The sequence below is a fragment of the Telmatherina bonti genome (assembly GCF_933228915.1).
Source record: "Telmatherina bonti genome assembly, chromosome: 10".
Lineage (NCBI taxonomy): Eukaryota > Metazoa > Chordata > Actinopteri > Atheriniformes > Telmatherinidae > Telmatherina > Telmatherina bonti.
In genome coordinates, this window is record NC_136628.1 from 24,723,701 (window position 1) to 24,748,421 (window position 24,721).

General features: G+C 37.4%; 1 protein-coding gene across 1 annotated transcript in view; it reads left to right on the top strand.

The window, feature by feature from the left end:
• Nucleotides 1–11,250, top strand: part of LOC306761081 (carotenoid-cleaving dioxygenase, mitochondrial-like) — an 11,747-nt gene extending 497 nt beyond the window's left edge. The window contains exons 2-12 of the mRNA XM_079247171.1: nt 4,123–4,327; nt 4,416–4,627; nt 5,054–5,169; nt 5,694–5,796; nt 5,951–6,079; nt 6,178–6,338; nt 6,445–6,612; nt 6,938–7,075; nt 8,083–8,265; nt 9,458–9,568; nt 10,750–11,250. Coding sequence (XP_079103297.1) covers nt 4,123–4,327; nt 4,416–4,627; nt 5,054–5,169; nt 5,694–5,796; nt 5,951–6,079; nt 6,178–6,338; nt 6,445–6,612; nt 6,938–7,075; nt 8,083–8,265; nt 9,458–9,568; nt 10,750–10,866 — 1,643 coding nt within the window. The 3' untranslated portion in view covers nt 10,867–11,250. The remainder of the gene's footprint in view (nt 1–4,122; nt 4,328–4,415; nt 4,628–5,053; nt 5,170–5,693; nt 5,797–5,950; nt 6,080–6,177; nt 6,339–6,444; nt 6,613–6,937; nt 7,076–8,082; nt 8,266–9,457; nt 9,569–10,749) is intronic.
• Nucleotides 11,251–24,721: the final 13,471 nt, after the last annotated feature.

A 24,721-nucleotide genomic window follows, 5' to 3' on the forward strand; every position in this document is an offset into this window, starting at 1 on the left:
TGTGGCAACTTCAGCTGAGATACTGTACAGGGAAACTAAAGCTGACTCTCCTGCAGCACGCGCGCCCTGCTCAGTGGAGATCCCATAACCAGCTGCAACACAACACGGCACATACAGTGCAGACTTAATGTCACTTCATAGTAAATCGATTGCAAAACTGTACTTAGAAAAATTGCATTGCTGAGAGTTTTATAGTATCTGCTTGATGCTTCGACACAGCTGCATCTCTGAGAAAGCTAACATCACTGTATTTATCTCACAGTTGCTGTTTTATTTTTTTATTAGGCTGCTTTTAAAAGCGATTTCTTAAAGTTTAGAGATTAGTTAATCGACTAAAGATAAAAATGATAATCTAATTTCAATCTATAAACAGATTACCCCCCAACAAACATGATAATGTGATGAAAAAAACGTTTAAATTAAGCTCCAGTTGTGAGTGAAAAGTCCTGGTTTCATGCCTGTAATGCAATCTAGTGATAACAGAAACAGTTTCTGGATTTATTAGCTTTGTTTGTAACTTTCCACATACTTATATAGTCAATGTGTGATCAAACTTAGATTTATGCTATCTCTAAAAGCACTGTTTGGAAGTCAGTTCACATGCCATTTTTTTCTTTTCTTTCTGGCCGCTTTGTGTCCACATATGTTTCTAATACCAGACACGACTCTTACCCAAATCTTTTAAAAAGACAACTTGTTTTGAGTTGCTTAATTTATTGTTAACATTTTTTATGTGCTTCCATCGCCCATAAAAACCAAAACATATTTGGTAAAAGTTCTTGTTTGATTGTGTGTGTGTCATGTTTATTGTTATTATGCTAGAAGAAATTGCTGATGTTTAACCTCTGGAGACTGGGAGTGGGGCTCTTGGTCAGTACGTCAGCATTTTGTTGTGTTTTTGTAGAAAAACTTGTCTGATAAATTAAAGTCTGTGCTTCATGGGCTATTACATAAGCGGCACACTGTACTGTGCTCTCCCTAAGAAAACAAAATGGAGAACTTACCACTGGCTCCAGCTGCCCGTATGACTGACCTTTGTTCCAACAAACAAACACAAATGGCCAAATATTATTCACACAACTAAAATAGTTTAAGGTGCCTGTCAGTTATTAAAAGAGGTATATCTTGATTATACCGCCTAGGTAATATTATGATATTAAGTTGTGCTCGTTTTAGTATGACTAAAATTTGGCTCTTAACATTGAAACAAGCATGCTTTGTGAAAATATTGTGTTTGTGTGCATAATTTCTAGGTATTTTTATAGCTTTGTAGTACAAAAGTTGAATTTAGAGACTTTAGAGATCCTTTCAATAATAATTTGTGTTTAATTTTTCCTCCGTTCTTTAACACCCTCAAAATGACCATATAGATATTTCTAAAAAGATTAAAAGCTGCATGTTTAGTGTTCTGAAAAAGAAATGGAAAAACTGCACTGAAGTTTCACAGTTTCTGCTTCCTTTGCGAACAGATTGAGATCTGGTTTTTATAGAGTCAAACTAACATCAGACATTTAAATGACATGAAAGCAAAAAGCGAAACGTGGAAACAGCTGATCACTGCATGTTGCTGCAGGTCTTCGGCATGAGATATGTTGTCAACAATGCATCATGCAACAGGCATTTCCACCCCTTCTTAGTTTAATCTGTGTTTCACACAAGCCTAAACACTTTACTGAAAGAAGCTTCACATCCCAAAGAAAGGGATGTGATGATGTCAAGGTCATCTGTTTACACAGTGATTTATATCACCTTTATATTCTCAACATTAGAATCTATAGGTATATAAAGTACACAGCATATATGTATACTGCATGTATACTGCATTCATTTCACATCCAAAGATGATAAACCTGTGAGAACAAGCCGGTCCTTGTCAGTGGTTGTGGGTAAGGTGGAAACGGTTCAGCTGACTCTTATAAGATAATTAAAGTCACACATTTGTTATCAGTGAAGTCATAACTGCTGCAGTGGAGCTCAGCAATCTCACTGTGCTCCAGGTGTTACTGAAGAGGTTTAATCTCTCTGTCTGGACAGATCCACTAAAGGAGGAGTCTTCTGGCCATATTTTCTGATCACATAAATGACCCAGGGTCATTTATGAATCAATGATCCAGGGCCATTCCATCCTGATCCACACTCCACTCTGTTCACATCACTGATTTCTGCTTCATTTGTACTCACGTTTTTTGTTTTACCCTTTATTTTTCAAAAAGCATTTTCTATTAACTTCAGGAATGAATTAAATCTTGCTTAAATGAACTTCAATTGTTTTCAAGTTATTAATTCCCAATTCTCCACATGATTGGGTTGAAATTTGCACTGATCATATATGCAACTTTGAGGATAATTCATGGCTGTTTTTGGTTGATTTATAGTCATTTTCATAAAAAAATGGTCTCAAACCTTTACTTTGACCCAAATATTTCTGTTTTCTGCTCCCATACAACAGATTGCTCATTCTATGAAGTTTTACTTCTGCTAATGCTTATTTAAATGTTTTATTTTTATTACTTGGCGGTTGTTTTTGTTTTTTTTGCATAAGAATATAAACAACATAATAGATCTTCCCAATTATAGGTTTAGCTGTGCTACATATTGATACCAGGATATGTTCAGTGATGATATGTACAAATAAATTCTATTAAACCATGCTGACATCAAAGTTATCCGTTCATAAGGAAAACACATACCGACCAGCCAGTCTTAATATTAACAATTAATCATTTTTCCTGAATTTTCTACATTTTGAATCTTAACTGTGTTTTTCCACAATGTTCAGGGAAGGTTAGACCTTGCAGTCTATTATTTATTATACCAGGAGATGTTCCACATGCATGAAAATCATGTTTGTCTTAGCTTATAGCTCAGTACATCTGTTTATATACAGCTGTTCCGCACATGCCTGTGAATGATGATACCGAAGTGGCTCAAATATTTAGTCCAGTTATGCAACAAAAGTGAGTTTCCATGCAGCTGGATAAGAAGAAGCAGTGCAGGCTGAGTGTGAGTTTATACCAGGTGTCAGTGTCATTAACTGGTTATTACTGCACCACAGCAGCAGATGAGCTTGAAATCGTGTTGTTTTTCGAGTATCTGTAAGATAATCCTCTTTATAATGACCAAAATATTTCAGGGGCACATTTAATTGATTTCTTTGAATTTGGCACACTTTGTTGTGCTTGTGTACATTTCAATGGTTTTATCTAAAAGCACAAATGGGTTTCTTGCTTTTAAAGGGGAGTTTTAAAACTTGATCATGTGTTAATTGTTATTTATGTTATTATGTTTTATGTTATGTTATTTCCTTTTCCTTCATTTCTTGTTTTTACAGTTTTAACATTTGTAAAGTATTGGAAATAACCCTGTTGTTGAATTATGCTCAACAGTTAAAGGATTTGGTGTTAAATTTCTCTGCAACTAAACAAAACAGACCAACATTTTACAGAATATCTAAAAGGATTCAGTAATAAAGATGAAACATTTTATGTCTGAAAGTAGACATCATAATGCTCTGAAAAAACACTTCTCTGAACACGATTTTATACAAATGAAAGACAGAGAGAGCAATACATCTAAAAAAAAACAAAAAAAACCACCCATCTCCATTAGTTAGAATCATTATGAAAAGCAAACTTAACTGTGGTTTTATTATTGGAGCTGTCATTGCTGGGAAAATAAGACAAAGATATATATTTATATTCTATAAAGAGCCTGACTTATAAACTAATAGTGAGTCTGTACCTATTCAATGATCAGTGTTTTGAGTATGTTCATTTGAAGTTTAAAAGATTAAACAGTCAAAGCAGGGTATCTGACTTGTGTAAAATGCTGTAAAAGCAACAAAATTCAGAGAAGGCTGCATATGAGCAGTGTTTAGACTTGCATCTGAAATATTTTACTGTATTCTCATATCCTGACTTTGTTGTCAAGAATTTCATATTTCTAATTATTCAGTACAACGGCTTCACTGGACTTTGAGGGTTGATTGGTGCATCAACCACAAAGTGAGAGACAGGGAACTGAATGCCCCAGAATCAAAGACAGACATACCATCAATGTCCATCTGACTGACGAAAACAAAGCAGGAAACTTAGTATGATACTGTCGTTGTGTTTTCTACAGATAAGGCCGGGTCTGTTGACAATGGCAAGGCAAAGGATTGTAGTATCAAAGCAGCTACAGGATTGGAGACAATCGCTCCACTTCTACGTTCTGTAGAGGAGACTCCTGAGCCAATCACCACTGAAGTGCAGGGCACCATCCCATCCTGGATCAATGGCAACCTCCTTCGCAATGGCCCGGGGAAGTTTGAGTTTGGAAATACACAGTAAGCTGGGAAATCTCTGTATTCTGCTCCATGTTACAATAAGTTTTCCAAACAGCAATTAAGTCTTAAAAACTCTTTTTCACAACAGCTACAATCACTGGTTTGATGGGATGGCTATGCTGCACCAGTTCAAGATCCAGGAAGGCCAAGTGACGTACAGAAGCCGATTCCTCAACAGCGATGCTTACAAGAAGAATAGTGAAAAGGACCGAATCATGATGTCAGAATTTGGCACCCTTGCCATGCCTGACCCATGTAAAAACTTCTTTCAGAGGTTCCTCTCTCGCTTTGAGATGATTGGTGAGTAGAAAAGGAATAACAGATGAGAGTAACAGAGGAAGGATGATGACCGATAAGAGTAATGCAGTTTGACTTTTGAATAACTGTACAAAACAGATTTTACAATGCAGAAAGACCATCTTGGTAATTTGAGAAGTAGCAGAGTCAGAGAGTGCAAGAGGAAATTCACATCAGATGGACTAAAAGAATAATTTACAGTCTGAGTTTGTACAAATTCCTCTGCACTAAATCTGTGGTGGGGCCAGGGGTGGGGGCTGTTGTGCACTCAGCTCTATGCCAGGGTTACATAATCATGCACGGCTGTGGGACATGAAGAATGTACCAGAAAATGTTTTCCCTCCTAAACTTTACAGAGTAACTAAAAGCTGAAAGTTGTGTCTGAACAAGAAAGCAAAGCTTTATGGCTTTTGTTTTTCTTTGTTACAGAACCGACAGACAATGCAAGTGTGAGCTTTGTGAAATACAAAGGCGACTATTATGTCAGCACAGAGACTAATTTCATACACAGAGTGAACCCAGAGAACCTAGAATCATTGGAAAAGGTACTGTGTGTGTGTGTGTGTGTGTGTGTGTGTGTGTGTGTGTGTGTGTGTGTGTGTGTGTGTGTGTGTGTGTGTGTGTGTGTGTATGCTTGTGTATATTGAATTGCATCTGGAAATATCAGCCATAATTATGTTTTTTTAGTCCATTTGTAGAGGTTAGCCCAAATGCTAAAGCATGTACAGATCCTGTCAAAACTTTGAAAAAAAATCAGAAAATGTGCTGCTTATAAGTCCTGGTTAGGTTGTGTGATTATAAAGCATTTCCAAAGCATCAAGCTCCTAACCTTTGTGACACAATCACTGACGAATATGCCTGCTGTTATATTATTAGCTGCCACTTTAGTGAACAAAACAGTGAAATCAGTTAAAGAAGACGATGCTAGCATCTTTCCAGGGATGCCAGCTGGCATCCTGTAGTCTCCCAATAGACCAGACTAACCTCTGAACTAAAGTCAATGTGTCCTGCTTGTTCCTTCATTGAGCCCACTGGGCTTAAAACAGCCCTGTCCCTTTCTGATTTGCAGGTTGACTGGAGCAAGTTCATTGCTGTAAATGGTGCCACTGCCCACCCGCACTATGATCCAGATGGCACCACCTACAATATGGGCAACTCCTACGGAAGCAAAGGTTATGACACATAATGAAGTTTAATTAAAACTTTTTTTATATGTGTGTTTCTTTACAATATCAGCGACATCACTGGACGACCACTTTCTATATCTCAGAACAAACCAAATGTCTGTAAAAAATGTATAAATTTAGTATTTTCATGGCACTTCAGGAGCTCTGTACAATATCATCAGGGTACCTCCAGAGAAGACAGACAGCAAAGACACCCTGCAGGGAGCTAAAATCCTCTGTTCTATTGTGCCTGCAAACAAATCCCATCCCTCCTACTACCACAGCTTCGGTGAGCCAGTTCTCCCGAGTGCCTCTTATTCATTTTGTCTCTCTTTCATTTGCTGCCCTCAGCTAAGAATCTAAATAACACCCTTCTCCTGCTTCCAGCCATGTCTGAGAACTACGTGGTGTTCATTGAGCAACCAATTAAGATGGATTTGCTGAAAATTGTCACATGCAAGATAAGAGGAAAGGCTTTAAGCAATGGTATCTACTGGGATCCCAAACAGGAAACTGTCTTCCATCTTGTTAACAAGCACACAGGCGAGGTGAGATGTAAATCAGACAATCTGGGATCATACTTTAAACAGTTGTGAAATTAAACTTGTGTTTCCATCCAGCTTATTTAGTCCAGTAACATTTTCTGAACTGCAGGTCAGCCCTGTTAAATACCACACCAAAGCTATCGCAATCTTCCATCAAATCAACGCCTTTGAGGAGGATGGATTCTTGATGCTTGATATATGCTGCTCTGATGACGGACAAGCCATCAACAATTACCTCATCCAGAACCTGCGCAAGTCAGGAGAGGCCCTAGATGAAGTCAGTATACTTATATGTGTTAAACAAGACAATTTGCCATATTATCTATTTCATTACCTGATGCTTCTTATCATCATCTCTTGTTTATCAGGACATTGGCAGTTTTTATTGCATTTTCATGAGACTAAATAATTTCTTTAGTATGTGATTTGCTACTTTCTATTGTTGAGGGTTTTTTGTCCTCAAATCACCGTTTTTTCATGGCACCTATTTACTTCATAGGATACATATTTCTATTCGCAAAATACACTAAAAATGTAAGCTTTAAACTTGCTATCATATTTAAAAAAATTATTCAATCAATTCTTTACTTGGTCCTTCACAGGTGTACAACACCACCGACAGGACTTTCCCTCGCCGTTTCGTCCTGCCCCTACATGTGACCAATGAAACCCCAACAGGCCAGAACTTGAACACTCGACCCTCCAGCGGGGCATCTTGTGTTAAACTGAGTGCAGAAAAGGTACAGTGCATGTGGATACAATGCTTTTTATTTAGCAGAAATAGAGTTTGCCTTGATAGCCTATATAGTTAAGACAACTCTGATCCATCATTGCATGATGAATCTTCAGAGGAAGATGTCCCTATTGTGACACCCCACTTTATTAAGTTCTACATACAAGACTCTCCTGTCATCCAAAATGCAAATCCACAAATTAAGACAGCAAAAATTTGTAAAAATAAAAAAAAAAAAAAATCCACTTGTATTCAACCTTGTAACCACTAAACATGTCCCAATGGTTAAACTTAGATTTACTGTGATTCATAAAACAATGAAATATTCAACTGAGCATGTGGGATGTGTGTACGGACATTTCTTTTTTTTTTTTTTTTACTTTTGAGAATAAGGACTTCTGAGATGCCTGTCAGCTAACAAACTTTTAAAACTTTTCATTTGCATTTAGAGGCAAATACTCAGTTGAAAGTACATTCCTAAATGCATTTGCCATCTGTTCCCATCATATAAAATGTAGGGGGGGGCGGCTGTAGGTCAGGATGAAGAGCAGTGGTTCACAAAGCAGAATCAATTCCAGGCTTCTCCTGACTACATCCCTAACTGTAAACATTGCTCCCTAATGTGTTTACCAGGATATGTGTGTGTGTGACATGTAGAGTGGTGCTTTGAGTGGTCAACATGACTTGAAAAGCATTAAAGTCCATTTACTATATAATAGTGGTGTAACACAGGGTTGAACCCTTTAAGCCCTCCTGTTGTATCCAGTTTCCATTCAGGTTTTTTTTTTTCTAATTATCTACAGCACCTTTACACTCATGTGATCACATCGATTTAACATGAAGTTACTATATATACAGGAGATTCAACATGGATAAAACATCTCACCCAACAGCAACAGGGTTGTAAACAAAGACTGATCAAATTCAATTGATCTAAAAGATCAAAATCCTTTGTATCAAATTAATGAAACCATTGAACGAGAAGAAGAGAGTTGATCCTCTCCTTGCCAACAGGTGTTCTGCCAGCATGAGAATCTCCATGGAGATGACCTCTGTGAATATGGCGGCCTGGAGTTCCCTCAGATCAACTATGCAAGATGCAACACTCGACCGTACCGTTATTTCTACGGCTGCGGCTTCAGACACCTGGTGGGAGACTCTCTGCTCAAGATGGATTTGGAAGACAAGACGTTCAAGGTGTGTGTAAAATGTGTGTGAGCAGGCATGTTTTCTGTGCAACACATTTGACATCATTTAGTATTTTTAACAGCTGCTACAAACAGACTTTAAAGATCATTCATGCCGGGTTCAAAGAGGTGGGGGGAGAAAAATCATTGAGAACGACATAGAGAAACTTTGCTTTTGTCATATCTAAGGGGACTGATTTGTGCAAAATGTTACGTCTTACAAGATGCTTAAACACCACCTATGTGAAGGAACCAACTTACGATAGTCCCTGAAAAAGTACTTGAAAAAAGTGCCAATTGCAGATTTTGTAAGATATTTGTTTATTTGGGTTTTTTTTTCCAGTTGTGCTTTAAAAAGTATTGTTGAGGATTTTTGTCTGGGAACTAAAACCATTTGATGTCACTACTGCAGGTCTCTGATTTGTCGATTTGAGGTAGCAGACAGTACAGTGAAGGCGCACAGAAAGAGTGCATCAATAGTATTTACAAAAAGAAATCTGACAATATTGTAAATTCCTACAGGGTTGTGCTGAGGTGGTGGTGTTTTTATTTCTTCTTCATCATTTAAATGATTTTTGTTGTTGTTGCTTTGCACCACAGCTCTACCCTCACATTGGCTGCTCTCTCCTCATTGCTTCGGTCTTCAGCTAACTTGGCTATTTCTGACTCCATCTGTCTGAATGTTGTGTTGACAAACAGTAACATCAAAATGATATCTTGTGTTATTTTATAGAAAAGAAAGTTACATATTACAAGAAAACATCTACATAATTTCATTTTTTTGCATATTAGTGGAAAATTCAAATGCAAATATTTCTTTTAACCTTGGTGCAGGTCAAGATCAATCTGTAAAAACACACCTGGTATAGGTCAAAAGGGGAAACAGTCCTTTCTGGGCGGCTATACACCAGGTTGCGTCTTGTTGGGACAGAGCTAAACATTTTAAAATCTGTGTTTATGCAAGACATGGTTAGAAATTAGTATATAAATTAGCTACAAAGAAATTACAGTGGATAAAAAAATGCTGTGAAAACATAGTACACCTTCAAAATTATATCAAAAGAAAGAAAAATATGTTTCTTGTAAAAGTCGAACAAGTTATACACTTGTCAATACAAGATCCTCCACATAATAACACAAGTTTAGCAACTGCCCTTTTGTTTTTAAAACAAGTGAAAATTTTGCATATGAAATATTTGCAGGTCTGGTACCAAAAGGGTTTTTACCCATCAGAGCCCGTCTTTGTGCCAACGCCTGATGCTGTGGAGGAGGATGATGGTGTCATCCTGTCTGTGGTTCTCACACCCTCACAGGTAGGACCTGGTTTAGACCTGATCATTTTCAGGAGCAGCAGGTTAAAGAGACATGATGCTGCTCACTGTGTGCTCACATCATTTTAATGTTCTATATTTTCAGTGTTAGAGAAAGAGGTGGTCATGTTTTCAAAGAGGACTTTTGTGACTTACTGAAAGACCTTTTTCTGAACTATGATTTGAACAATGAAATAATCCAGGGAGTTGGAAGTCAAGGGCGTTCTCAGAGGTTGCAGTTCAGGCCTGAGCTGTGTCTTGATTGGACGCATAATGAAATTCTTCATCAGTATTTATGAGGGAGATCAGCCCTTTAATAAATATTCATTAATAAACAGTCAGTTTCAAGTTTTGAAAGAACTATATAAAGCATGGGAAAATAATGGAAAGCAGTGTATTTATTATATATAATCTCAGACAACTGGTCAATTCAACATATTGCAAATATTTATTTAAAGTGAAATTGTGTGAAGTCCTGTTTATTCTATTATAAGATTCCAAACTACAAGGTAATTTGTATATTAATTTGACTCTAGTCCTGTGTAAGTGCTATATTAAACTCGTGTGTCATTTGTGTTTAAAACAACGTGTTTAACTCATTTAATTGCCTGTAATTGTCGTCAATCACTAGTAAATCCATTCTAATTATTCCTTGATAGTTATTAAGTTATTTTATACTGGCTGTAATGGATGACAATTTCTGGGAAAACCTGAAAGATAGTTGGATTTTTGATGGGAATGTTGGATTTAGAGTAAAAAAGCTGCGAGCTGCTGCACAAACTGCCAACATAGATCTGTTTTGCCTTTTTATAACTGTGGATCAAAGCTTATACGTCACAGTGTGTGACACTTAAGTCAATTAATTTAATAAAAGACAAGGTTAATTGTGTTTGCCCTTACAGCCTGAGCACTGACCTCAGAAAAAAAAAAGTCAACCTGGCGGTCATGTTTTTAACTCCACAGAATTGAGCAGGAGCAGATAAATACCTGCGACCACTGCACATTCACTTGACCTGGGATGAATATTTAATGCTGCCTGTTCTTTTGTCTTTTGTGAAAGATCTCCTGCAGCTGACAGCCTTTTGACTTCTCATCAGTTATGATGACATATCCTGCCACTAACATTGTTCTGCTCATAGTTCCTCTGGGTTTTGATATTAACTTCACCAAACTTTTCTCTACAGGATAAAGGGACGTTCCTCCTGGTTTTGGATGCCAAAACATTTAAGGAGCTGGGACAAGCCAATGTGCCTGTTAACATGGCTTATGGCTTCCATGGGGCCTTCATTGCCTCTGCATAAACCTCTCTCTGGTACAAAATGAAATATAAAGCATGAAAAATACGGTACTAAACAGTAACCACTATGTTTTTATGTTATTATACTGATGCAGTATATTTTAAAAACAGATTTAATGCCATGTTACTGACTTTATACTCAATTTCTTATGAGCACATTTTAGTTAACTGAGTAAAAACGTATAATATTTTATTTACTAAATGATCAATAATAATCATCAAACACCAATCTGAAAGTGACTTCCCTTCAAAACACATCAGGGTAAGATGCTTCAGTTGAAATGACTTTTTTATATATATAAATCTCTTTTTTGTATGCTTTATTATCTCAACACAAACCAAATGGTTTGAAACACCGTCATTTTTATATGCTTTTAATAAAAGTTTTATTAAAATTTTCTCCTGTGATCATTTAAACGTGTTTACAAAGTTCTTTGTACATCTGTCACACCAGGAATTTACACAAGATCCGTTTGATAAAAGCACGATCAAATGTAGAGGACACTTTTTGTATTTGCTGATGAGATTTATAATTTAAGTTGCGTCAATATTACAAAGAAAGAAAAATACAAAACAAAAGTAAGATCTTCTAAGGTGTCACACTAGTCTGTAAATGTTTGTTTTTTGTTTTGGGGGGGGTGAAGGGGTGTGTGCGTGTGTGTGTGTGTGTGTATGTGTGGGAGGGGATAAAGAACCCTTTTTCCAGAACTAACTCTACATTTTGCACTTTATTCTATACTAGTAACAGTGTACACAACATCAAATTTAATTATATGAACTTGTTTTAATTTTTATTTTTAGGTCTTTTTCCCTTGTAATATTCTTTTAATACCATTGTTGAACTTTTACAAATAACCCTTTCATGCACAGTGTCCACGAAGGTGGATACATAATGCACAGTTCCTTTTTCATACATACTTCACATATAAATTTGAACAGGACTATCAAATGTGAAGTTTAATTGTTTCATTTATGGAGTCAATAAACAAGTTTGAGCTAAACATTGAATAATTTAAATAACACTGAAATGCATAATGGAATAAAAACTGACTAAAAATTAACAAAAATCATACAAAACATGTAAAATGTGTTCGTTTCTGCCTTAACAGAGCGATACAAAGACTGTCCAGTAGAGGGCAGCATCTGACAGCATTTAGGTCCTATGTGTGATGTGAAACTGCAAAGTCAGACCCTTTCTACCTGAGCAGGATTTGTTCGTGTGTTTGTTTGTATTTTAAGAAAGAAAAAAGAAAGAGAGAGAGAGAAAAAGAAAGAGAGTGAGATAAGGCAACAAGAGAGAAACTGTTGCATGCTATTTTCTGCATACTATGGCTGACCAGGATGTCTTGTTTTTGAGCAAGACCAGTTCAATGTGACCAGTGTTGACCTTAACTTCATAGGTGATACACCGTGAGACAGCTTGGCTCCGTTAGAAACAACCACATAAAAATAAAGGATACAGAAAAAAAAAAAAAAAAAAAAAAAAAAAAAAAGGAAGTCTACCTTGATTGAAAAAAAGGAGACTTACTGCAGCTTTTACTTTTTAGGCTGCGTGTGTGGCCAGAGAACAGATGCGAATTTCCATAGAGGTGCGAACAAAAGGGAAAAAAAAAAAAACTATTTGTGTGTGTTCCTGACAGACGGTGGAAGCAACAGGAACCAAACTCTTAAAAGGACAACTCCAAATGTAAAAATGTTTTTGGGGAGAAAAGAATGCATTATTGATGGCTTCAACCGGGACTGCAGATGGTACTTCATGGCAGAAAATAGCGACTGTCAAAGAAGAGAGAAATCATAAAGAATATTGGTGACAACATGCGGCCATCAACTTTTTTATTTGTCTGAAACTTTCAGTTTGGCATCAAGTTCCATGTAATTCTCCACAGAAAAGATCAACCATCGATGCTTTAGTGTGTTGATACACTTTGCACACCCACTGGAAGACAAGTAACATTAGAAGAAAAATATAATCACAGTGATGAATCAGAAGGTTTTCAGGATTTTTACAGTGAAGTTTACTGACAACAAATGCTTTCATTCCCATGTCAATACATGCTGATTTTAATGGAGCAAAACTCAACTTAATTATTACTCATTTTAACATGTGAACAATCATTTCCACAGAAACAAAGTTTATCTTCATTTTTCTTTTCTTTTTAACATAGTCTGTGCTACAAGAGGTTTAGAAAAAGCAGAATGACATGTAGTGAAGCAGCCTGCAGACACTCAGGTCAGGACTTGTGTTTTTTGGCAGGATAGTAGTTTTTGATCAGCTTTGGCATACGATGCACAACAGTTATTTTTAGCTTGTTTCTTGTGATATGAATAACTCTAAAAGCTACTGCCTTCTGTGTAGATTCAAGAGATGTGTGAAGCCAGACACTCCAGAGAACAAAGCCTTTCAGAGGCTTGCAGTACTGAAGAACAGGGGTTTGAGTCTGAGACAGTAAGTTCACCTCACACAGTTTGGGAAAAAAAAGACACCACATTCCACTGTTTAGTTTAGCTGAATTCCTGGATGTCTATAGGATCATGATTATTTTATTTGATCCCATACACATCTGGTAATTGAGCCAAGATAACCGCATAGTGCTGTTGGAAATATCTAACTTGACAAAGTACATAAATGGTCTGTCCTGAGCTATTTATTACATTCTGACCAGATTCCTCCAGAACTGACGTAGCTGAACTCTTTATTCCTGTTGCAAGGATTCAGTTATGCATTTGATTATTTAGTATTATATTTACTCAACGACATCCACCAAATCTCCCCTGAATGTGTTTGAAAAAGATAATTTCACTCTTTGAAGACTCCTTTTGTAAAGAACCTGCATGATGTTGGTATACTGTTCTCAGTGCAGAAAGGCTGAGCAATCAGCTGAATTCAGCTCTTTATAAATCTCTGCTTCTCAGCTCAGTTCTGATGAAAAGTCAAGGAACCAATTCACAAGAACTGATAAAGAGATAATTTTAAATAGTTACTCTACACTAATTACACAATGGGTTCTTTTTCAACCTGTTTGCAGCCTCCACAATAAAAGGAATTTGGTAAAAACTGATGAAAAGTTTCAGTAGATGAGGTGAGCATGTTCACAGAAAGAGTTTTTCCACAAGGATCTGCACCGATTCGAGCTCCTATAATCATGATATCAGATATATAATGTGGCCAACTGTTGTCAATGACAATATTGGACCTTTACCGATGGATGTTGTTTGTTTTTCTTTTTTTGGAAATTAGATTCCACCAAAACTAGAAGATGAAGAACAATAAATAATAAATGGTAGCTTTAATGGTTTGCTTTCATGAGTTGATATAACATTTTAAAATTGAAACAAGATTTGATTGCTTTAAAATCTTGTTTCTTGTCAATATTAATACACCAAAAAGCCCCTTGTAATAAATTTAAGTCCTGTATTCTCTCTTTTGTTGGAGTTTTTTCCCCACAGCTCTGCTTTCTTTGTTGTTTTACGGGTCGGGATGTTTATGAAAGTAAAAACTATTTGAAAAAGTTTTTTTCACCTAAAAATAGCTAAAAATGTGAACACAATGACGAAAAACCACAAAAGTTAGTCCAAGCAATGAAGTTACTTCTTGAAAAAAAAGCTGGAAGATGATAAAAACTACAAATCTGCGAACAGAAAATAAACAAAGATTTTCCTACAACATACACACACTTAATGTGTAATTCAGTCACAGTAAATATAGTTCTGTCCAAATAAAAATAAATACAATACAAATAAAATGCAAAAAAAAAAAAAAAAAAAAAAAAAACAAAACAAAAAATCTAATCAAAGTCAAAATGCAGAATCAAGGCACCATGAATCAATATTTCACCTACACTTTAATTTCATATTTGCCTGTGGTGCATCCATTCTCATGCAGACCAGTGTTTCAGCTTAGTTTGATGAGACTTTTGCTCAGGTTAACTGTGGGTGGAAACAGATTACCCAATAAACAATTAACAAGCAGTTACTGAATTAGATTAAGTCATATATGCAAAAGAGACTTACTGACAAGTTGGTGCCTGCTGGAAAAGGACAGCCTGCGTTGGTGCAAACAGCAGGAGTGAGAGAGATGTCTGTGAGCTAGTCCTAAGGTCATATCAGACAAAACACCTGAGAGACTGTACAGTCTGTGAGTTCTGACATGCAGTTATGAAGGATTGGCATACTTTATTATTAGCATTCCTTATTACCATTGCCTAGGTGGAGGTCATGCATTCATCAGCATTGGTTTGTCTGTCTGTCTGTCTCTGAGCAACATAACTCAAAAAGTTAAGGATGGATTTTGTTGAAGTTTTCAGAAAAAAATTTAAAAATGTAAGAAAGACCAAGTGACAACATTTTGTAGGTGATCTGGATCAGCACTTGAAAAACTTTAAAGGACTTCTTACTTTGGGGAGATACGGATAAGTTTGCCATTAGAGCTTCTCATTGAACAGAAAACACAAAAAATGACAAGGCCTTGGTGGAGGTCTGCGCTCTCTGAGTGCTTCTCATTACACCATATTTTCTATCCAAGGAGCCAGACTTTTTTTTTAAATGTTTAAAACTGGCCTTGAGCAGTATTACTGACTTTCTGAAGGTCTGTCAAATGTTTTCTTTGGTGGTTGGCAACTTTTTGCCTCTCGTTTTCTTTCAGTCCAGTTTTTAACTGACAAAATAAATAGGTGTTTTTTTTTAAAAAAAATATAATTCAATTTTTTATTTAATTTAGTCAATTAATGACTTTTTAATTAATCATTTAAGTTCAAAGCAAGGTTGATTTTCATGGTTGTATCATGGTATAATAATTCACTGCACATGTTTCTTCTTTACTTGGCTAATGCATCAAAAATGGGTGGTGCTTCACAATTATTTCAAAGTATGGTATACAGCACATTTAAATGGGGGTTATTTATAATTTATTGATCTGCACTGTGCTTCATTCAAATTTGTGACAAATGTGATGCTAAACCAAAGCTTGTCTCATGCATGACCAAAAGTCTTGTTAAAACAGACAAATGTGCATGAAATCAGCCAGATGAGGAAAACTGTAATTCTCCTCTGATCATGATGCTTGTTTAAATATCATATACAGTCCTTTATCATGATTTAAAGCCATTTTGTTACAGTATTATTGGATTTTTTTCGGATAACATGGAGATGGAATGAGATTTTCAATAGGCAAAGTAAATGCAAAGGTGTTCAGTTTCAGCATCTGGTATTTTGCAGGGACCACTCTGTCATGGTCCAGGTGCATTAGGGTTTGGACTGGATTACTACACAGAGCATCGATATAGTGGAGAGATTTGTCAATATGTTTCCAACTGAATAGACACAATATTCAAATCAGTGCAAAGCTGCAGTTTAAGAGTATTTATACACAGCATAATTGCCACTAGCAGCTGTTCTCCATCTCTGATCTTTGTGTTAAACCATGTTAAATGAGTTTGGATGAAGAACAGTTTCTACATTACGGTTTTTGAATGCACGATAGGCCATGCATTAAACAAGTTTATTTTTCAAACTGTGGGTTTTCTTTCCAAATGCCAATTCAACAATTCAATTCCAACATAAAGATAACTGAATAAAAATAGGAATAACATTTTGACTTAATGTTCCTGCATTCCCCTATCAGTAAAGAAAAGGTGTTTCTTTGTCAGCCAAGTTAAAAAAAAAAAAAAAAAAAAAGGTTACAAAACCCGTGCCGAATTTGTTCCACAGCATGCTGACAACTGCACAGTGTGTTGTAAATCAAGAGTACAAGCTCTCTCTTTAAGTACCATCGGAGTGCTAAAACAGTTAACTAGTTTCCTTCTGTTTCACTTTCTTGTGCACCATTCTCGTGATAATCGTCTACATGTGAGCGATCCTATTTCCACTCCTCTTCAGTCTGTTTTCAGTTAGCTGATTACATTAGAGGGAGCGTGGTGTGTATGTGAACATTTTTCAGTCAGTAGCATCATTTCATCGCAGCATAGTGGATATGCCGGCGTGGCTGCACCCCCCTTTCACCCCCTGGCACGTAAGTTGTATAGACTTACACACCCACAAAGCCACATATCCACACACACTAAATCTCTGCTGCAGTCTTTTCAATACATCTCGCCTGATTCACGTTAACCCATAAAACATGCCTGACATATTAATCAGGTCTGCATGTGGGGGTAGTAGCTCTACTATTGTGCTGCTGTTCAGGGGAGGGCTCTCATTGGGCCATCTTACGCATCCGAGTGGCCAATAAGAGAAGACTGAATCTCTCCTCTCCTAGCAACAAGACTCTTTTTCTCTGAGCAGTGCAATCAGCAAACTGACACCCTTAATTTTACAATATGAATAATTGCAACTTTACAGCTTTGCAGCAGAAACAGCAAAACATAAGTCTATCCCTTTTTTTCACTTCAGTGGAACATCTTTGTTTTCTGTCCTTCTGTTTCCTCCGTCCGCTCCATCTTGGCTGCGGCTACATCTCTGAGTGCATGCAGGCAGCTCCTGTCCTACCATCTTAAAGGAGCAGCCCTGCATATTTAAGTTTTTTTTTTTGTGAGCGTGTGTTCACAGGCAGTGGGTAATGGTCTGTACTTGTTGACCTCACAGTGCTGAGCTATGAGGCCTCTCTCAGGAGGGAAAAGGAATACCTTGGCACAGAGTTATCATTTCCCCGAGACACTACCAGCCTCTCAGCTAAGAGGGACTCCTTCTTACACAGACGTTCCAGCTGCAGCTCGCTTTGTTACTTAAATTCATTTTGAAAGGAAAAAAATAAAAAGCTGGATGTTTTGTTTTTGATGCAAAATCCTCTCAAACAAAAGTTACAAAAAACTGAAAGGCAGTATGTTATGTTTAATGTTTTTACTGTAATCTTCAAACTTGGCAACAGCTCCTGCACAGCACCTGTTGCCAAGCTACAACACTGCATGAGAACATGGCCGTCCGACCCCTGACCCTGAATGCATTCCTGTCCTTGCCCCTCTGGGAGTCAGGGAGAGCACAGCACATGTTGCACGTCTGCACGGCAGCCTCAGAAATCTAGAATCTGCAGATTTTTTATTTTTATTTTTGCATGGCTCATATTAAAATTAAGTATGACTTGGTGCGGTCTGTTAAAACCAAGAAAGCTTGTATGTATTCTCTTTTCTCTTTGTATGTTGCCACACAAACTACTGTCGCTCACAGGTTCAGTGTTTGTTTATTTAAATAAAACAAGGGAGCTACATGATTGGATATCTGCAGAGAAATGCCTGCACAGAACAAAGTCTCTGTCTCATGGCTCTGTGAAATTTGACACGTGGTGATTTCAGGACCAGTTCGACTTTACAGTTGTTAGACATCGCAAGTTTAGCACGACAATATCTCATGGTCATTTTGGGTCAATTAGTGTGGGATGCAAAGAGCATCTGGCAGGTTGAGACGCAAATAATTAACTACCCACATGACTTCCTGTCCTTTTCAGCATCTTCCATCGAGTGTCTGAATTGTCTAACAGCAGGAACGAAATCCCCCACAAAGCTCATTTAGCCCATTTTCAATGAGGACGGACAAGGAGAAAGCATTCTCTCTTTGAAGTGTGTTCCCTCCATCCAGCTTTGGCCCCACCTCCTGTCCAGTGGATCAAACCGTTACAGTAAGAGCAGCTCTCACACACAACCACTGTTCAACCTTAGGTGACCCTTGCACTCATCAGACCCACCCTTCTATGGAGGAATGCTGCTGATGGGAGTTTTTAATATTCCCCGGCCCTGTGTGCCCTCAAATTTGGCGGTGCAGTGTTAACACAAGCTGACACCACAGATTAGCCACAGACATCAGGAATGCTGCGGCCTTTTTGTGCCACGTGGACTTTGGCCAAAAGGGCCTTTGGCTGCAGTGACCACAGAGAGCTACGATAAACAGCTCCATGACAGAAAGATGGAGGCTACAGAGTGTAGCTGATTTCATGTTTACTGCAGCAAGATGTAGCGATGGACTGCCTATGCCGGCGAAGTTTAAAGGAACATGCTCTGCGCTTTTCAGACATACTAAGAAGAACACACGAACCAGTCAGAACAATGTTACAAATGGTCGTTTTGGATTTAGATTGTTGGGTTTGAACGCCACTGATTTGACAATGTTTTGGGCTATAAACTGTCTCTGTTGGTGAAACTTTGTGATACACGGCATTAAAGATAAATAACTGCAAATGCCTCACATTTACAGTATTTTTTTTTTTAAATTTTAATATTCCATCAAAGACTCAGTGAGCACCTGCAGTGTCACATCTGCAACTTTATCAACACAATGAGATCATAGCAAGGTTTTCTAAACACATTCTATGGCCTTGATCTAATCCAGTTATTATATTAACTGCAATCAGGAGTAAAACATTGAATGGCCATCCAAGAGTTTACACTGTGTGAGTTGCAAATGCATGGGCTCTTTAGTCAGCCATCTTTGCTTTGGTTTTTCAGCGATTTACATATAGAGGCTAGTGGAAAAGATAAACCTTGCAACAGATTTTTATTCCTTTTTGTGAATCACAGGAATATAAGACATCTATTAGCAAAAGACATAGAGCCATAAATAGAGACAGAACCGTGACGTTACTCTTTTTTTTTTTTTTTTTTTGTCCTGTCCAGCGTTTCAGCAAGCAGAATGATTTTCTGGATGCTGTGTTCTGCTGGGCAAATTTACTTTGCTAAGGGAAGCATTATAGATACAATGGTATTTTGGATTCTTATTTTATTTCTCTATTTACTTTACATAATTGTTTGTATTACAAAGTTTGTATTGCTGGACCGGACCAGAGAGGACAGAAGAGGGACAGAAAGTGAATCAAGAAGAAGAGACAACAGAAAAACACAGAAAGACACGGTGAGAGAAAACGAGAGAGAGAAAGAGAATGTTCAGTGGAAAGGTTGGGTTGTGTGCTTGTGTGGTTAACGTGCATGTGTGTGTCTCGAAGTGTAACACTGCTTTTTATTTTTATTTTTATGTTGTTAAGCACTTTGCTATGCTTTTGTATGAAAAGCCATACAAATACAGCTTGATTTGATTTGATTTGATTTGAATTGAAAAGTTCAATGTTTAATTCAAAATTATTCCTACATTTAATCAGTTTTTTCCACTCCTGTTGCCTGGAATCAAAGCGCCGGGGATTATACAGAGGGGATAACTCAGATTTCTTTCATATTTTCTTATTTACACTTTTCAAATTATCTTTATTGGTCAGGATTTGCCTATTTTGGTTAAATAAGCACCTCCAAATCTAAGACCATTGTCCTCAACTGTAAAAGGGTGGAGTGTCCATTCTGGGTCGGGAATGAGGTCCTGCTCCAAGTAGAGGAGTTCAAGTACCACAAGGTCTTGTTCACGAGTGAGGGAAGGATGGAGCGTGAGACTCACAGGCAGATGGGCAGCGTCTGCAGTAATGCAGACTCTGTGCCAGTCCGTTGTGATGAAGAAGGAGCTGAGCCAGAAGGTGAATATACCAGTTGATCTATGTTCCTACCCTTACCTATGGTCATGAGCTGTGAAAAGTGATTGAAAGAGCCAGACTGCGAATACAGGTGGCTGAAATGAGTTTCCTCCGCAGGGTGGTCGGGTTCTCCTTTTGAGATGAGGTGAGAAGCTCGGTCGTTTGGGAGGGGCTCAGAGTAGAGCCACTGCTCCTCCACATCGAGAGGAGCCAGTAAAGGTGAGTGAGTTGGGCATCTGGTTGGGATGCCTCCTGGACACCTCAATGGTGAGATGTTCCAGGCACATCCCTGCCTAGAACATGCTGGAGGAATTATATCTTTCTACTGGCCTGGGAACACCTCAGGATCCCTCCCAATGAGCTGGCAAATGTGCTGGGGAGAGGAAAATCTGGGCTTCCCTGCTGCCGCCCCTGCAACCCAACCAGAAAATGGCAGAAAATGTATAGATGAATGGGTTAAATCTAAGAACGTGCTATTTAATACCATAAATACACATAAATAGTGTTTTATTAGTATATTTAGAGGTAAGGTGTTACAAGTTAATATATTTACAACCACAAATACATGCGATTAAAGCTTGATTGTTTCTACATATAAAAGTCCGCCAGAACATTACAAACCACTGACAGGGAAAGTTAGTGTCTGCTCATCTTGTCACAATGCAATGCTCTACTGTGGCAACCTGAATCCAGGCATTGCAAGACTTTGTTATTTGCCATCTTCCTAGATATTTTGCAGACATCTTAAGGCAGCAGTGGGCCCTGCATGAACTGCTTACATACACAAAAGATGTGCCAAAGAATTTGTTTCTAGATTCCTTTATCTGCGCAAATTTGATTGCATCTGTGGGAAGCAAGTCCAATTCACAAAAAAACCCCAGAGCATAAATTTTAATTTATTAATAGCACATGATTGATGTAATTCTACTAAATAATTATGTCATTAGGTTTTATTTTTAGGTTCTTGCAATCCACAGAATTTTTTAGGGAAATGGCCCAAAAAGCAAACACATTTGTTTCAACAAAGATGCATATTTCTTTCCTTTCCACTGTGGTCCACTACCCTGTTCATGCTCGGGATGGGGACTGGATGAAAGATGGAGTCCACACAATCACATTGGTTTCTTAAAGATACACTACAGAACTTTTGCGGTTTTACCTGTCACACACCCTCGATCTGACTAATTTGGCATTGATCGTGCATCTTGCATGGCCTGTTAGCTCTCTCCAGCCAGCAAAAGACGATCTTACAATGACTTTTGTTTTGTCCCTTTCTCTCTTTTGAACTTCTTGCTTTTCTTTGCTGAATCAGCGATGTTGCATGTCCAAAACAGCCAGTGGAAATGCCAACAACGGAAAAAAGATGTCTGATGAATTCAGATTTACCCTGTTTCTGGGTGATAGGTGTATAAAAGGTGTGTTTTTTGTTTTCTTTTATGAGAAATGACTGTTATATAAGTTAAATTATTTTTTGCATTATATTTTTGTATATTAGGTTATATTACACAGATAGATTTATATGTACACTTTTTTTATATACTTTATTTTACACTTTTTGATGAGTGTGAGAACGGTGAGAGAAGACAGATAATTTATGTCACGTCCGGGGGCGGGGTTCTTTTTTTTTTTTTTTTTTTTTTGTGGAAATCAGTGTCAGGTGGTGTGAGACAGGATGAAATGATTTTTTGACCACTTTCAAGGGTTTTGTTGTTTTTTGTTAACTGGAACAAATATATAATGTTCCACCTTTTTTTTTTTTTTTTTTTAAAGAAAAATAAAATTATTTGTAATTTTCTAAAACCTTTCCCTTTTTATTTTATTAGGGTTTTGGATGTGTGCACAAAAAATCAGACAGTCCACGCTGCCACCGCCTTTAAAAGTAACGTGAAAAGCTATATTTCAAGACGAAAATACCAGGATTCATCTGGCTCAAATTATGAAAAAAATGTTTTAAGGAGCATGCAAAATCATTTTCACACATGGATTTGCCACCACAGAGTTCAGACCTGACCACCTTTGAGAACATTTGAGATGTACTGGAGAAGGTTGTGCACCTTGGTTGGACTCTACATTCATCACTACTGTCCAACAAATATTAGTTTGTGAATTTTTTTTTTTTAGTGGCAATTTTTTTTTTTTTCTTTTTTTTGGACCAGGCCGTGAATCAACATGTCAAATGAAGTACTTCTTCCAATTGTTTTTTTTTTTTTATTTTAATTGAGTTGATACCATGATAAAAAAAAACAAAAGACGTCAGATGCTATTTCTTGCATGTCATTTCTCGTGTGTCGTGGTTTTTATTGATTGATATACCTGTTTATAAGAACAACAGATCCCCATAAAGGAAATATTGGACGCATTTTGTACAGTATGTATCTTCTGAACACTGTGAAATTAAAGTGTACTTTTTAGACCAGTGAACTGGGATGAAATTGCTTTGGTGTTTTATCAGCATATTCTTGTAAGATTACTGAGAAAAGTGAAGCTAAATATATGACCCAAACATAATCTCACCCAAACATAAGACTTTTGACATTTTCAGAGGTTACTTTGGCCACAGCAGCTTAGGGAACATAAAGTGTATACTATCCTATAAAATAAATGCAGCTTGAAATACTTTATCTCGCTGGTGTGCAGGATTGTTGCCACTTGAGCACAGGGCTCAATTCTTGTCCGGGCCAGTAGTGTTAACCAGTCAGAGGGCACTGGTCTTTTTGGGTTCTTCAGCATCCCTAGCTTCTGCTGTTAGAGTAAATCTGTAATCATGATAAAGGAAAAAGTGTTTTCTTAGATTCTTTATTGTCATTGTAAAACACACAATTAAATTCTGTGCATTCAAGAACCAGGTTGCATTTTAAAACCACTAGAAATAGAAATTCATCCACAATACACTTCTCTTGTGTATTGTAATAACAGTAAGATGTCGAAACAATATTTATTTTATGTTACTTACATTTAGGAACTTTATGTTGAGAACATATTTGTTTTCTTTCACATAATTACTTATTGCAAATCAGTGTTCTTTCTCCCTTTTCAATGCCTTGTTTATTGTATTAGACATAAACTTCATGTCTATGCAGTAAGAACATAATGTCTGATGGTGCTACATGGCATTGCAGTTACACCGCTTCATTTCATCACAACACCAAACTTTTATACCACAAACATGACATGAAAATGTTCACAGAGCTCCATAAACAGGACTGCGAATATAACAGCCAAGATCTGCACTTTGTTTAACTAGAGAGCAGCTGCTGATGGAGAACTGAGATCACAAGAGCTCAATTTCAAAGCCCACACGAGCAGCTGGAAGGAACCTGAGTTGGGCAGATGCCTTGTGTGGTGAAAAAGCCCCATCTGCTCCCTTGAGTCTTGGATCGTTCTTCAGCAGCAGACTCATGTCTGAGTGGGTAGTTTGGGTTTTTTTTAAGTGTACATGGGAAAGCCCACTGTTCACCTCAGATGTCTGGTTATAACAGTTCTACTGTCACGTGGTTGAGAAAGACGAATCCTTCTTACCACACAGTCTCTTTATTTATGGTCACTCTGTCGTTTGTAGGATTTTCCATTAATGCATCCAATCAACTGGAAAAAAAAAAAGCTGACAATTCTAAAGGGGGGAACAGTTTGCTACAGACTTGTGTCTTTATGCTTCAAAGGAAAAAAAGAGGGGGGTGGAGAGTAACAGTGGGGCCCGAACTAATTTCTATGGAAACCTGAATGCTATTATCATACCTTACCATTCATTATGAAAGGACTTCAGTGAGACAGGGGAGGAAGAGGGGAGGAGCCCCCTTTTCTCTGCTCACAGTTAGGAAAGAAAATGCAACAAACTACATGTGTGTACTGGAAAAGTTAAACTACACAGTAAAGAAGTGAAACAGAAAAAATATTACTTCTATTCATATTTCTAAAAAGTATCGCTAATTTTTCGTAAAGAGCTGAGAAATGTAGCTTTCCAAGTAAATTCTGTGGAAGGCGGTACAGGGTGTAGTATTTAACAAAGCATCTGCATCATATTAGGAGTTCACAAAATCTGAATGTATTTCTATCATTAAATTATTACTGTCACATCTTGACACATATCGCTGCTTGTCCAGCAGTATTGACTGACATCATTGTCTACTGTAATAATATGAAGTTCATCGAATGTCTAAAAATTTTAGATGGCCTTTCTTGAGCTGAGGGGGAAATTAATTTATGATTTAGTATTAGAAGCTAAATTAGCTTTATTTCTAGCACAGCAAATCCATGCTCATTTATATTTTGGGCACAATTAGAGGCCTGTTATTTGCAAATTTCACTGTGATCCTAAATTCCAACCAGATGCCATGATGACCATTAGTTTGTCTTATTCTCTAGAGCAGGGAGCGCCAACTCCAGTCCTCAAGGGCCGGTGTCCAGCAGATATAGAATGTTTCAT